The sequence below is a fragment of the Hemicordylus capensis genome, chromosome 17 (genome assembly GCF_027244095.1).
Source record: "Hemicordylus capensis ecotype Gifberg chromosome 17, rHemCap1.1.pri, whole genome shotgun sequence".
NCBI lineage: Eukaryota > Metazoa > Chordata > Lepidosauria > Squamata > Cordylidae > Hemicordylus > Hemicordylus capensis.
Window position 1 is genome coordinate 3,408,395 of NC_069673.1, and position 16,129 is coordinate 3,424,523.

The 16,129-nt window shown below is 54.0% G+C and overlaps 1 protein-coding gene across 1 annotated transcript; it reads right to left on the reverse strand.

Moving 5' to 3' along the window:
• Positions 1–847: 847 nt before the first annotated feature.
• On the reverse strand, positions 848–15,555 carry GTF3C4 (general transcription factor IIIC subunit 4). Its single transcript, XM_053282082.1, has 5 exons — positions 15,188–15,555; positions 11,032–12,843; positions 8,286–8,416; positions 6,838–6,926; positions 848–6,551 (listed from the first exon to the last, which is right to left on the reverse strand). Exons 1-5 carry the CDS (start codon positions 15,533–15,535, stop codon positions 6,487–6,489), a joined length of 2,445 nt encoding a protein of 814 aa, XP_053138057.1. The 5' UTR covers positions 15,536–15,555; the 3' UTR covers positions 848–6,486.
• Positions 15,556–16,129: the final 574 nt, after the last annotated feature.

Here is a 16,129-nt window from a genome sequence, read left to right on the forward strand (position 1 = left end):
TCAATAAGGGATACTCAACCTGTACACACACCGTGGCCCCATGGAAGCCAGGCTCTGTCCACGGAGCATCCGGAAGCTCCCTGTGAAAGACACAGAAGGCCACAGGGCCAGGAGGTAAGAATGCAGGGAAAGAGGAGCAGCTGTGGCCGTCCGTTTAGGCTTAGCTTCCCTTCATGGGTAGGTTGTCCCTGGGGGCCGGGACGAGTTAAGAGCCCATGGATGGAGAAGCAGCCAGGGACTCAAGAATGCCACCAGCTTTCTCTGCCGGTTTCTGGGGGAACCTTCCAAGTTCTCAGTGCTGCACTTAGAATCATCGGATTTTCGAGTTGGAAGGAACCATGGAGTCCAACCTGCTGCTCCGTGCAGGAAAGTGCGACAGCAAGAATCCCAACGTATGGTTACTTCTGATGTGTCGCTTCTGGCTCCACGACCCCTCAGCCGATGGCCAAATAAAGCCATTTTCATTAGCTCACTCAAGAAGCAGGTGCTTGACAACTTCTCCCCAACTTCTCCAGGAGGAGCGCTGGTCTGGTGGTCGCAAGCATGACTTGTCCCCTTAGCTAAGGAGGGTCCGACCTGGTTGCATTTGAATGGGAGACTAGAAGTGTGAGCACTGGAAGAGACTCCCCTTAGGGGAATCCCCTAGAAGAAGAGCATCTAGGTTCCAAGTTCCCTCCCTGGCAGCATCTCCAAGAAAGGGCTGAGAGAGACTCCTGCCTGCAACCCTGGAGAAGCTGCTGCCAGTCTGTGAAGACAATCCTGAGCTAGATGGACCAAAGGTCTGACTCAGTATATGGCAGCTTCCTATGTTCCTAACTTTGTGTGAAGGCACACTAAACACAAGACACACATTGTTTTAGGTCTTTATTTAGAAATGGAGTCATGTAACAATGCTACTGTGGCTGTATACAAAAAAACCACACATTCTCTGGATTATGTTGCATGTTTACAAAAGAAACCAGCCATATATACAGCATTAATATTCACAGTACCGTCCTGAAGAGAGCAGGACAATATGAGGAACCAGAGAACTTCATAACACTGTTTCGGTCCATTCTGTTTCGTAACAGAAGGGCTGGATAGTTCAATTAACATTTCTTCTCTACAACACACTGGATGGTTCCTTTGCAGTCGGACACACAGGGCCCAGTTAGAGGAAGGAATGATGCCTTCGTCACACTGGCTTATTGCAGCATAATGCTAGAAGTACCAAGAGCTGCTCATATAGGCAGTTAGTGAAAACAGAAAGTCAACCACACAGTGACGCAGACACGTTTTGACCTTGATGCTGAGGTGGCAGGCAGACGGGTCGGCAAAGGCCCTAATCCGTCATTTGCAGTGACTTTTGAGGTGACTTCCCTCTTCTGTGTGGACATGCTGTAAAGTTATGACAACCAACATGGGGTCAAGACCACAAGAAGTGCTGTCAGAAGCCTGTTCGCCCCTCAGGGAGAGCTTGCCCACCCCAGGCCTGTGACATGGAAGCTGAGCTGGGTTTCCTTCTGGTGGCACCACCTTTCCCAACATCCCATACTGGGGTCTTTGTGCAAAGACCCTTCCAGGCCACAGGAGTCCAGTTCTTTGTGTGTGAAGGATGCTGAATCGGTCAGTCAGCCGTCTTAGCTGCAAGGTTCTGTCGGACTTTTAAGGGGACCAACACAAAGAGTGCAGGTTGGGCTATGCCAGGGTCCCCGGCCGGCGGCACTCCAGATGTTGCTGGATTACAATTCCCATCACCCCCAGCCACAATATGCTGCAGCTGGGGATGATGGGGATTGTAGTTTAGCAACATCTGGAGTACCACCGGTCAGGAACGCCCAGGCTATGCAGACAGGGACAGGCTTGGTACTTCATGGCTGAGTTTAAGCGGGGTCACCGGGGTCCGATTCGGCTCCCCCGTCCCAACCGAAGTGTCCCCAAAAACGCGCCTTCCACCCAAGCCCTGGAATCCCACTGGGGGGAACGGTGTGTCTGTGCACACCCATCAAAATGGAAGCAAGCCGCTTTTCCTGTCTTTCAGGGAAGACTACATATTAAGCAGCTGTTGGGAATAATCTCTGGTGTCTTTGTGTTTTTTCTTCTAAATCCACATTCGGTACAAATGGGAGCTGAAGGCAACATGGGAAGTTGCAGGTTGCCCCCCACGCTCATATTCCTTTGCAGAGTATGAAGCCGTGCCCTGCATGGAAGGAACCCAACCTGACTAGACTGAGAGGGCCTCCCTTTTGAAAAGGGGGCCTTTCCTCCTCAACAGAGTCTCAGCCCCTTAGAACGGGGCGTCTCGAACTTGGGCTGGACTTCAACGCCCATAATCCCCAGCTGCAATGATGCTGAGGTCCAACCACATCTGGGGGCCCAAGTCCGAGAAGCCTGAACAGCCTGCCTCCGTCTGGACATCCGCGCTGAACTCGGTGCCAACTTACTGCTCCATCAACACCAGCTTTGGAGAGAAGCTGACATGTTGCCAGCCAACAAGCACAGAGTTCTGTGCCCACCTCAAGCCGGAGATAAGACAACAGCTATTCCGCCTTCTCAATACAGCTGGAGAGGAAATGGGAACCTGATCCAAGCGAGGGACAGACGACCTGTTTGGGAGTCTCCTCTCTCCTGGAGCACTGGAAGGCTGCTTGTAGACAGTGTCCCCTCGAAGAGGGATTCCCAGCTGTTGGGGACTACAACTCCCAGAATCCCCAAGCAAAAACCACAGCAGCTGGGGATTCTGGGAGTTGTAGTCCACAACAGCTGGGAATCCCTCTTAGAGGGAACAGTGCTTCTGGACTGGGACTTCTGGGGATTATGCGGAGAAACCCCTGGTTGTGTCAATCATAGGCACTATCCTCATTGCTTGACTTTCTGGCATGTCTTCTTTTTAATTCAGCTCCAGACAATGGTTATTGGTGACGACTACCCCATTTGGAAGCAACACAGAGCTCTTACTTGTGACCTGACCTTTGCTCTGTGAGATGTGGGACACTGGAAGGAAGAGAGCGACACATTTTGGCCCCCCCCCCAACTCCATTCAAACGGTATGGGTAGAGTTCGAGGGTGAGCCTACGGGCACCAGGTCATGGAGTGATGGGATACGCAGTCCCTTGCAGACGAAGAAACCCAGGGATGTACAGCTTGCTCAGAGCCCAGCCAGAAACGCACCACGAGCCCGAGACCTTCCGCCAACTTGGAAAATTCATTTTATCAACATCACACGACAATCGTGGACCCCTGGAGTGCTCGTCCTACCAACACTCTTAGCTGAAGGCGCCCATCTCAGAATGCAAAGGGCGCCCGGTGGTCTGAAAGAGGCAGACTCCGATCAACGGAAAAACAGAATGGTGGGGTGGGGGAGAATTCCTCTTCCTTCCGAGGGTTTAGTTTTTCCTCAATGTCTCTACTGCCATGAGGACTAGATACTTATTTCTAGAGGGGGGAACAGCAGAAAGCCAAGACGCTTGGAGTCTAAGGAGAGAAACGGAAGCCGGCTGGGTGCAGCCCTTGGCCTGCCGGTGACCCCTCCTCCCGCCTTTCTGGCTGTCCCTTGTGGCTCTTTGGATATCTTTAGTAGTGCTGATGGATGGAGATTCAGCTCTTCACGCTCCTCTCGCTCTCTCGCCTTACCGCAGCAAGAACACATTGTTCAATATTTAATTAGCCTTTTACACTGCTTTAATCCAATTAACCCAGAGTACTGTCTAATACGTACTATTAAGGCCTCTCAATAGGCTGCGAATTGCCTCCAGCCACAAGCAAGGCTTGGGAGAAAGACTGATAGGCAGGGAATGGCAACCACTCCTTCGCCAGCTCTACTCATTCGCCCCAGGAAAGCGTCTGCACATACACGGCTGCCTTCGACCAGTATTGTCTACTCTGACTGGCAGCAGCTCTCAGACTGCTGCAGGCAGAGGCCTTCCCCGGCCTTAGCTTCCCCTTCAACGAGAGGGAAGCCTTATGTGAAATATCAGGACCAAAAAAAGGCATGGCTCTTTTGTCTCCGGCTGCATGGCCCTGCTCAGGAAACGAACCTGGGACCTCGCAGTCAGAGGTGCGAGAAACAGTCCCCTAGAGAAACGCACTCCTAGAGCATCCTGGGAAACCGGCCACAAGGCAGACACGGCTTCAGACAGCAGAGAGGCATCAGGCTTAGTAGTAATTCACTGGAGACACCAGAAGGCGTTGCTTATGAAGGACAACAGAATAAATTAGTTAAATACACCCACCTTTAAGACCCTTCCAGCTCACCCCTGGATTTTCCAAAAAGCAACCACAAACGGGTTGATCAGGAGCCATAGTTGCAACCCTCGGTGGCTTTTAAGTGCATTATTTTAATCGGCAAACACCACACAACTAGAAAGAAAGGAACGCACGGTGAGGGTTCCTATTTTGTCAGTGGAACGGAGGGCATCCACCCACTTGCTCTCGAGGTAGACCATGTTAATATCCAGGGCAATAATAGCCTCGGGGAGCAGAGATTGCTCCCACTTCTGGACAGACACAGAGACAGCTCACACTGCCAAGACAACTTTCCAAGAATAAAAAACACGACCATGGTGGGAACATAGAAAGATTGCAGCCCTTTGAGGCAAAGAAGACAGGTGGGCAAGGTCAAGAAGACCCTCAAAGAGAACACGTGTAAGCCCACCTCAGAAGAACTGCATCCTAGACTACTGGATGGGGCCAATGCCCTCCGTTCCACCCACAAGAACGAACCCTTACAGTGAGTCCCAACATTCTCTTCTCTGTTGGTGGAGGAGGCAGAGGGAACCCATGGCGGGAGATGTCACACAGAAGTCCAAGAAGGGCGGCCGATGGCGATGCTTCTCCTGTGATGGAAGACCTGAAGACTGGGCAGAAGGACATCTGAGAAGCGGCTGGCTCTAGAACCGTGGTTCCCAGCCTGGGTTCCCCAACATGCTGCTGAACTACAACTCCCATCATCCCCAGTGACAACTTATTGCTGAGCTGTAGTTCAGCAACATCTGGAGGAACCCAGGTTGGGAACCACTGCTCTAGAACGGGGATTCTCAACGTTGGGTCCCCAGATGTTATTGGACTTCAACTCCCATAATCCCCAGTCCTAGTGGCCTTTGGTTGGGGATTATGGGAGTTGAAGTCCTATATCATCTGAAGACCCAACGCTGAGAATCCCTGCTCTAAAACATTATAGACCGCCTGCACTGTTCCCTCTAGCAGGGATTCCCAGATGTTGTTGACTACAACGCCAAGCATCCCTAGCTGCAATGGCCTTTGGCTAGGGATTATGGGAGTTGTAGTCAACAACATCTGAGATTCCCTGTTAGGGGGAACACTGAGCGCCTCGAAGGAATCTCCCCCAACTTATTCACATAGTCTTGCCTTTAGAATGAGTGGGTGGGCATGTCGGCTGATGCCCTCTTCCACCAGCAGAGAATTGGCTCACCCCGTGGAAGAAATAGAAAGACTCTCTTGATCACGAGCGCCAATCTTTTGAGCTACAATACACAATCACTGGCCTGGCCTTTGAGCAGACAGCAGCGGAATGAGAGGGAATGTGCTTAGGAATGGCTGGTACCACCCAGACAGCAGCTGAGCCACAACATTTTGATGCTCAATGTAAGCAAGAAGACACCTCGTTCCGCTGAGTGCCCGGATCCACTCAGAGTCTGACGCAACAAGAAGATTTTTTCTCCTGGAATGGTGCAGCGAGAGTTCTTCCCAAGAAGACTGGAATGGTGGAAAGCTCTGACAGATTTGGGGGTGATCATGGGAGAACAGGAGGAATGAAAAAGATCACAGAGGGGAAGGGGAGAGGTGGATTTAAAACCGACTAGAAATCTAAAGTTCCAGAAGGGGGTCTCTGACTGCATGCCATCCCTCCATGCTGACACAGCCTGTTCCAAACTTTGTGCCCCAACGTTGGCCCAAGGGGGGGGCCGTTTGGTTCAGCCGTCTGCTGCTTGCTGTGACGAAGCACAGGCCGCTTTGTGGCTTCTCTGCTAGGCTGTGCGGCCGTGAAATGGCCATTTTTTTTCCCTTCAGTGACGACAACTGGCATGCAAGACATTTTCAAACGACGTTTTCAAACCCACACGCTTCTAGCAACGTCACGGTCTCTAGTGCAGCAAGTGCTCATCGAGCCTTTGACATTAGAAAGGGGGAACACCCCAGGCCCCGATCCTGCTGATCCGCCAAGAACGCATCCCTCCACCGAGCGGAAGGGAGGTCTCCACGCACGGCTCCAGCTCCGGACTCCACTTTCCAAAAGGAGACGTGTCACGCACCCATCTTCGAGTGGGGCTGGGGTCAGAACCACTTCCAAAGTGTCTGTGCTGGGATTTCGCAAGAGAAGGCCTGGCTGCCTCTCCCCTTGGAAACGGGACACTGGACCACCCAACTTCTCCGGCGCGCAGCGTGCGATTTAAACGTTCCCCTCTGGGGGTGAGGCGCCTGTGCCGTCTGGCAGTTGGGCGGGTTTTGTGCAGAGGTGCCTTCAAGCCCACCACCACGAGCGGCCACCTAGAAAACGGGAGAGTCACAAAAGGTGCAGGGGCCCTGGAGTAACCTCTTGATCCAGTCCGGATCTGGAAAGAAGAAAAGGCGTTGAAGGACCAAACGGCACAGAGAGAACAAAAGATTCGGAGTCGTTTGTTGGGATGAAGCCGCAAATACATCATTTCTACAGGGCCATCACTAACACCAAGTTCAGGATAAATCCGTTCCCCTGATAGCTGGGGAGCTGCCGAGGCACAAGCTACACCCTAAGAGGGAATCCTCAAAGGAACTGAGCATGACTTTTGCCAGGACGGCAGGCGATAAAGTCGCATCCAGCAGCGGCTGCCGGGCCCAAATTAACGAGACCAAGCTTACCTTCTGGGGTTGGATGTCGGGCAATGCTGTCACGAAGCAGACACCTCCTGTACACCAAACTCTGGCAGGACTGGTAAGTTAGAAAACACCTGCAAAAGAGGCAGAAAGTGGGGCTGGGAGGAGGAAATGCTTTGCACTGACTTAGAGCATCTCAAAACTGCATCTGTCACAGCTGCAGTCTGGCTTCAGGCAGATGGGCTGGCCCCATCCCTTAAATGGTACAAGGAGACCCTTTAAATTTGTACTGCTACTCACTATTCCCACAACCCACAAACAATGTTCCCTCTAACAGGGATTCCCAGATGCTGTTGACTACATGGAGAGGAGAGCTGGTCTGGTGGTCGCAAGCATGACTGGTCCCCATAGCTAAGCAGGGTCCGCCCTGGTTGCATATGAATGGGAGACTGGAAGTGTGAGCACTGGAAGAGATTCCCCCTCTGAGGGGATGGAGCCGCTCTGGGAAGAGCATCTAGGTTCCAAGTTCCCTCCCTGGCAGCATTTCCAAGATAGAGCAGAGAGAGATCCCTGCCTGCACCCTTGGAGAAGCCGCTGCCAGTCTGTGAAGACAATACTGAGCTAGATGGACCTATGGCCTGACTCAGAATATGGCAGCGTGCATACTTGCCCTCGTGAATGCCACCACGCCAGTGGGAATTATGTTCATGTGCTGCTTTTCTGCCCCAAAGCCTCCAAAGCAGCACACGCTACAGAGCAAACACACCAGAAGGGAATGAGAAATGGCGTTTCGGCAGAAGAGTGCTCCGCGGCAGAATCCAGGTAAAAACCCCGCACGCTGCCCATCGCTTCATAGGAAGCACGCTGCCGCTGGTGGGATGGGAGGGGCAAGCCGTCGCCAGCAGCAACTGGCAGCCCAGACCATTCGGGGACCAGCGGCCACCCCCCTAGCCTTAATTCCAGATTGCCTCTGGCGAGCAGGCTGGTTAAGGGCAACTATGAAATACGCACGTCATAAATCTGCGCACAGTGAGATCCGGAAGCGTCATTAAGTGCGATTAAATTCTAGCGTAATTTCAAAGCCAGCCGGGGTGCGGAGAACTGGGAGTATTTCCTAATATCGAGCGGCAAGTTGCACTCGGGAAAGGCACTGGAAAGGAATGGCTTGTTCCCGAGGGATCCTGCCGCCTTCCAGAAAGGCAAACCACATTTTGACGTCTGCTGTGTACGTCAGAAGAGGGGGGGGCAGAGAGAGGCAAGAAGTGACACCAATCCAGCACCCAGGCGCACAGCTGACACAAAGGGAAGGAAGATTTCAGTCTGCCGCCCCGGACTTCTCCAGCATCTCCCGGCTTGCCTATCTGCAGCTTTCCCCAGACAAGGATGGACAATGTGGCCCTCGCCTTTTACTCTCCCCGCTGCTGCCACAGTGCCCCTCCAAGCCAGAGACAGGTTTCCGCCCCCCACCCAGAGCTCACCGGCCGTGGGCTTACCTGAGCCAAATGTGTCCGTTGGAGCAGACTGCCTGCTTGCGATCGGCGAATGGCAGGATCTCTTTGCACAAGCTGCAGTGCTCGGGGAAAGTCTGTTTGTTCATTTTCTTTAAGATATGCCCAATCAGCACCTGGGAACACAGAGCAGCAATCAGCGGCAGCGGCGTTTATGGGAAGAGACAGCTGCCTGCTGAAAGGCGGAGAAATCTCACAGGAGAGCAAGCGGGGTGGGTGGGTAGGGGGGGCGTTCTGAAGAACGCACGCTGAAAGAGCCCAGTCCTGCTTAGAACACAAGACAACAGAAGGAAGAGGAAAGGCAGGCAGGCAGGCATTTGCGGGCGCACAAAGCATGGAGTGAGCGACTTCTCCGCGTGCCACTCAGGAAGTCGGAGAAACTTAATTGCCCGCCTGCATCTCAGAAGAAACAAAGGGCTGATGGCTGGAAGGGAGACGCTTTGGCTCAAGGCATGTGTTACCGCTCAGAGAACATGAGAACAGATTTTTGAACGCTCGCTCTGATGTCAACGCAGCGTCAAGGCGTCGCCACTCAGGCAATGGAGGGAAACACAAGAGTTCTGGCAACGGTGATACAGCGCAATATAGTCCAGCAGGAGTGGGGCAGGCGGCGCGTGTCATTTCGGCTATCAACTCCACTTTACAGACCAACATAAACAAGCCAGGCCCCTGCCCTGGAGAACTTACTCGCTATATTACGGGTTCTGGACGCTGGGCCCCTCGATGAGGTTGGACTACAACTCCCATCAGCTCCAGCCACACTGGTGGGAGTTGTAGTCCAAGAGCCTCCAGGGACGCAAGGCTGGAACGTGCCACGGGCACTGTTGGTGCTGTAGAACACACACACACACACACCCCAGCCATGATGATGATGATGATTTTTACATTTCATATCCCGCTCTTCCTCCAAGGAGCCCAGAGCAGTGCACTACATACTTGAGTTTCTCTTTCACAGCAACCCTGTGAAGTAGGTCAGGCTGAGAGAGAATCAACCCTACCCCATGGGGCAGCAACCTGGGGCAAAAGCAGCAGGCAAAATGACTTCCGTGGCACTCGTGAATGGCATGAACTGAAAGCGGGGGGGGGGGGGATGGCGATGTATTTATTCTGCCAAAGTGTCTCTCTCTGACCCGGCTCTGGGTGTGGCTGCATGTCGGAAACTGGGGGGGCAGAGAGGGGAGGAAGGGAACACGCACCCCCCCATGGGGGGCTCACTTTACTGTAGCCCCCCCCCACAGGGGGGTGGGTTGGCCCACTCCCTCGTGCTCCTAATTTGCAGTACGAAGCCCCTGAAACTCACCCAGCAGAGCCAAGCCCCCCATTTCAGGGGCTGGAACTTGGCGCGGGGGGACCCCTGCAACGCTGGACGTGGACCATAATCAAATGTGATTTGGCAAAACCCTGGATAAGTGAAGTCTTGGCACACCACTTCTGGAAGGCTGCTGACCCCTGCACGACACAACGGCCACACTTCAAGGCTCCCCCTCCCCTTCCCACTTCGAAACAGAACCACGGGCTGCTTCCTGTGTTTAAGGTCCAACTCTGGCCTTTTCTCAGGCTAGCGCCTCAAAACCCACATAGGAAGCTGGCTTTTACTGGGGCCCTCCAGCTACAGCTGCCGTCTGGTTCCTGCGCCAGGGGATGATGGGAGTTGTAGTCCAAGAACAGCCGGAGGGCGGCGGTTGTGCAGCCCTGCACTAAAGCCAACCATTGGTCCCTCCAGCTCAGTCTCGTCTCTGCTTACGGGCAGCAGCTTCTCCAGAGTTCCAGGCAGGAGTCTTTCCCTGCCCGACCTGGAGATGCTGCCAGCAAGACGGGAATCTTCTGCGTGGAAAACGGGGGCCCCGCCACGGAGGCACGGCCCCTCCCCAGGGTCTCACCCATTCCAATACAAAGTCCCCGGACGGGCAGCTATTCCGATTCCCACCGCCACTTTCCACCAGCACAGTGTTCCCTCTCATGGGGATTCCCAGATGTTGTGGACTACAACTCCCAGAATCCCCAGGCAAACGCCATTGCTGCTGGGGGTCTAAACACAGGACTCCTGTGTTTATGAATGGCATCAAAGCGCCACGCACTGTATAAAGAATGCAGTATGAGAGGTTGCTGAGCACAGTATAGTTAATTTACTGTATTTACCTGAATCTAAGACTAGTTGAAGAGCGGAATATAAATATAGCTCAGCTACCCCTGCTAACTGTGCAAAGAGACACCTTTTAAAGTGGTGGTTATATTTAGCACAGTGAGAGCAACTGGCCCTATCCGACCCCAGCACAGCATCCCTCCAGTGGCTGTTGCTGGTGTCTGCCTTATGTTTCATTTTAGATTGTGAGCCCTTTGGGGACAGGGATCCATCTTATTTAGTTATTATTTGTTTTTCTTCGTAAACCACTTTGAGTACTTTGGTTGAAGAGCGGGATATAAATATTTGTTGCAGTATTTCCTCCCCAGGCTCTCTGATATTAGAAATGGGGGGGTCGTCTTAAATTCAGCGTGCTCTTCAATTCAGATGAATACGGGTAAATTAAACAATTCTAAATCGAGAGCATGGCTGTTGTGCCGTATAATTGACACAGAATGTTACACAGTCATGCTGTACTTCCGGGACAAGATGTTAAGAGAAGGCGGCCGTAGTGAGGTGGAATTGTAGTCCACAACGTCTGGGGATCCCTGTCCGAGGGAACCCTGCACCAGCAATGCCACTGCGGAACCAACGCTCCTTTCTACTCACCCGAGCCGTCCTGTCGTCGTAGCTTTCGTCAGACATTAAGAAGTCACAGACCCCCCTGGTGGGGATGCTGGTGTTCTCCGTAATCCAGGTGTGCAGGTAGACCTCCCCCAAGACCCTCTTCATGTGCTCCCGGGTCAGATGCATCTCCACGGCTTCAATCTGGGCCTGGATTTCCCGCAGCTTGTCTGCTATGGGCTCCTCTCCCCCTGGGTCGCTCGGGGCGGCCAAAGAGTCGTCCGGAGAGTCTTCCACGTCCGTGTCGCCCTGACTAGGCTTGCTGCCCTCTCTCGCCCCTTCGTCTTGCAGATGCTCTTCGAGACTGCCTGTGCCAGGGGAGTGGGTGATGAAGACCTTCAGGTCCTCATGGGTCGGTTTCCACAGGGCCTCCGAGGGGGCCTTCTGGAGCGACTGGTACAAAATCCTCAAGAGGAAGAGCTTGAAGCGCCAGAAGTAAGTGGACCCACCAAAGCTCTCAATCTTTTTATCCAGGGCTTCCTGCAGGAACCGCGGGACGTGCTTGTCCTTCAAGATCTTCCAGCGGACGAGATCCGTCAAGTCCACCTGCCTGAAGAGGTTCTGGAGGGAAGATTCCAGCAGCTGGGCGGCCGCCTCCTCAAACGTCTTGAGGGTGACAAACTGGACCTGATAGTTTTTGGTCGGGGGGTGGAGGCCGTTGACCAGGCCCTCCGTCGTCACCACCGCCAGGTACGCCCCGGACGGGCTCACCGCGATCCCGTGCGTCCTCACGGAGCCAAACACGTCGGACAGCTTGATCAGCTGGTGCTCAAATTTCAACGCCACGTCCGTGAAGATGGGGATCAGCTGGCGGACCTTGCCGTCGATGGAGCACGTGTAGATGGTGCCGTTCTGCTTGTCGGCAGACATGGAGACGATGGGCAGCGAGTGGAGCCCTGTCACGTGGGAGTTGTGGACGTTCAAGCCCGCCTTGGAGATCAGCAGCAGGCACCAGAAGACGTAGCAGCCCCGCGCGGCCACCACTAAGCTGCAGCTGCATTTCTGGTAAGGGTGGTAGAGAGGCATGCTCTTGATGCTTTGCACCGGCAACTGGTCCATCTCTGGCCACAGGACCACTGGCTGCCGCAGGGTGAAGTAGCCCTTGACGGCTTTGAGGTTGACGGGGAGGATCTTGACAGGCCCAAAAGCACTCCCCACAATGAGCCCGCTCATCTTCCGGTTGCTGTGCTCGTACTCCCACCAAGACAAGACGCTGGGGGAGTGGATGCCCGACTCGATGGTGCTGCAGGAGGTGATGGATTCCTTGCCCACGAAGGGAAGCTGGAACTGCCAGACGGCAATGTTCCCGTTCTCAAAGACCACCGCCAGGAGCACGCTGCCCACGTCCCGGCACTCGTGGTTGTGCTTCACCTGCTGGGTGGTGCAGATCCCTGACCACTCCATGCGCACCGGGGTCTGCATGCTGTGCCTGCGCTGGAATTCGGAGAAGTCCCCGAGGTCTCCCCGGGGGGCCTCGCCCTTGCAAAGCTTGTAGCTGTTCTCAGAGAGGCGCTCCCCGTACAGCTCCGTCAAGTCGACCAGCTGCACCCACTGGAGCCTGTTCAGGTTGGCGTGGATGGTCAGCCGGTTGTCGAGGGTCAGCGCCGCCAGGAGGCACCGGCTGTTGGCGTCGCAGCCCAGCGGAGACCAGCTGGAGTACTTGAAGCCGCGCAGAGACGGGAGAGACTTCCCTTCGGGGTTGAACACCCTGTCCAGCATGAAGGTCTGGCTCACGGCCGGGTCCTTCGAACTCGCAAACTTCTCCTTGCTCTCGGCAACTTCTTTCTTGGAGCCAACCTGAGACAGAAAGAGAGCCATTAAAAAAGAAACTGAACAGACATGCACATCTCATCAGGGCCTTCACAACAGCTAACTGAGCCAAGAGCCACCTTTTTAGATTCTCTTTATTTCGCAGGGGGAGAGCAACTGGCCCTATCCAGCCCCAGCACAGCATCCCTCCAGTGGCTGTTGCTGGTGTCTGTCTTGTGTTTCTTTTTTTAAGATTGTGAGCCCTTTGGAGACAGGAGGGGCCAGGCCAGGGGAGAGCATAACATCAGCCCCATAGAGACCCACAGAGACCAGCTCTGGCCTGTGAGGACTGTTGGGGCAGCCCCCCCCCCCACACACATTCCCAGGAATATGGAAAGACCAGTGTGCCCTGAGAGGAGGGCGAGAAAGGAGGCGCCCAGGCTGGGGAGCTCTTCTCTTCAGCTCCTGAAAAGACCAACCGCCCAAGACAACGTTTTATTAATCTCCTGTAATTTGCTTCTTTTAAAATTGTAAACCGCTTTGGGATCCTTTGTCAAGGCAGAAAGGCGGTATAAAAATGTAGCAAACAAACAAACAAACGGCGCCCTAGGTGCAATTCCAAAACAACTTGAAGAAACACTATAGGGGCCACAGAAATCACCATCAGCCAATTACAAAAAGCAGCTTTACTGGGAACAGCCTATATTTTGCAACGGTATCCATAATAATCACAACATTGATAATAAAATTCAGCCATCCCAGGTCCTTGGGAAGGACTCGATGACTGGATAAAACAAACCAGTCAATAACACCTGTCTGACTGTGTAAACAAGCAATAATAATAAATAATACATTTTATTTGTTCATTTATAGCTATGTAAACTGCTTTGGGAACTTTTGTTGAAAAGCAGTATATAAATATTTGTTGTACAAATATTTGTATAAACAATGCTTCAGCAGATACAGCAAGTGTTCTGGCCACATCTTAACAAACAAGATGGTTTTCGGAAGAGCCTCCCTGACAGATGTTAGTGCATGACCTGACAAAGCAAGCTTGTGCCAAAGAAAGCGCTGACTGCCCAGGTGCTATCAGATTTGTGGTCAGCTCTGCTGCAGCTGCCGAACAAGCCTGAAGCTTGTTCAATCCACATGGCTCATCCTCCAGCCCCAGATCTCAATCCAGGCCACAGAGTACCCAGGCAAACACATCCCTCTGAGGAGAAGATCTTCCGGTGCTCACATGTAGTCTCCCATTCAAATGCAACCCAGAGTGGACCCTGCTTAGCAAAGGAGACAAGTCAGGCTTGTGACCAGAAGACCCTGCCAGTTCAAACCTTGTCTCTGCCATGGACACACCAGGAGGCTTTAGGGAAGCCACTAGTTTCTCAACTTCCAATGGGGATGACAGAACTGGCCTCCCTTAAAGGGCTGTTGTTAAGGGTGACCGTATAGAAGTGTTATATATGTATTAGTTATTAGTAGATTTCTGTCCTTTCTGCAATGATTTAAATCCAGTATTTGGTTTCCACAGCAGGCCCATCACGTGGGGCAAAAGGGGGGTGCTCACTGGCTGATTCGTCCCCAGCACCCCACATTCAGAGACGATGGTGGAGTTTTTTGCTTAATTATTATTGCTTCTATCCTCTCATAAAGCACCCAAGCAGAGGAGGAGGAGGACACTTTCCATCTAGTACCCAGAGATCAATTTAGCCCTGAAGATAAAGGCTCCGTTTAGCCACCTCCACATCACAACGGGACCCATCTTAAAGCAAGTAGGCCTCCACTATATCTTGTGGTGGGGAATCCCACAAGCTCGGCTCACCCCAAATTTATTTACTGGCTTCCTTCCAGCAGCCACGAACCCGCCACCCCCATCTTAAACCACAACTACCCCTCAACTTTTTGGCAGAGTCCCACACATTCATCATGCCCCGCATTTTGCTACTCGCTTCCTTCCAGCAACCACGAACCCACTGCCCCCATTTCAGCCACCCATCTGATGGCGGCGAGTCCCACAAGATCACAACACCTCCTGTTTAAGCTTTTCCTAAAACAAACAAAAAACACAACTGGTTTCCAGCAGCCCTGCAGTCTCTCCACCCTAGCCCTCACCCACCTTGTGGCAGGGAGCCCCACACACTCACCGTGCCCCGCATTTTGCCATTCACTTCCTTCCAGCAGCCGCGAACCCACACTCCCCCATCATCATCATCATCATCCTAAACCGCCAATCCCATGGCGGTGAGTTCCACAAGCCCACCGCCTCCCATATTTAAGCCTCCCTCTTTTTCTTTTTCTTATAAGCGCGGGAGCAGCCCCTCCCCTCCCCCGCACCCCACCTCTGGTGGCGGGGAGTCCCCCGAGCTCACACACACCCCCTTCACCCACCCACCTTGAGATGGCAGGCGGCGGCGGGGGCGGGCACGGCGGTGCGGTGGAGGACCAGGTCGGCGCTCCCGCCGCGGGCGTCGCTGAGCTGCTCGAGGACGGCGATGCTGCGGGCCGTGCTGACCGAGACGCGGTGGTCCTCCGACCAGGCCAGCGGCTCCAGGCCGCTCACCCCGTGCTGCAGCCGCACCGCCGGCTCGCGCCGCCCCACCGTCAGCCGGAAGCCCGCCCCGCTGGGCCCGGCCTCCGCCGACGCCGCCTCGCCCTCGGCCACTCCCTCGGGCAGCGGCGGCGGCGGCGGCGGCCCATCGGCAGGGCTCCCCTCAGCGGCGGCCCCCGCCGGAGCCGCCATCTTGCCGCCGCGGTCCCGCACTGCGCCTGCGCCCGGGCGCGGCGCCGCGCGGAAGGACCCCCGCCTCGGGCCGCGCCGGGGGTGGCCACGGCGCCGCCTGAGCCCAGGAGACCGGTCGGCGCTGGAACTGGGAGGGTTGGGCTGGATGAGAGCGGCAGCAGGCGGAAGAAGGTCCCCCTCGCCGTGCGGGCGTCCCAAGGAGGGAAGGCGCCTTGGGCTGCTGAGTCTGGTCCTTGGTCCATCCAGCGCAGGGTTTCCTGCCCAGACTGGCAGCAGCTTCTCCAAGGTTGCAGGCAGGAATCTCTCTCAGCCCTGTGGGTTACCAAATCCTTGTTTGTAAATCTTTGTAGATATATCATGTACAAACAGCCACTTTGTATATAATTGTGCTTTGGTAACGTACTGTATGCTTTGGTAGTTTGTTGGATCAATAAAAAAATCTTGCCCTATTTTTTTTTTTTTTTTTAAATCTTGTCCTATCTGGGAGCCAGGGAGGGACAGCTCTCCTCTCTAGCCCAGCTCTCCTTCTGCCCGCAGGTGCTCTTCTCAGAGGGTCTTTGCCCAGCAAGAGACAAAGGAAGCTTTTCAAACCAG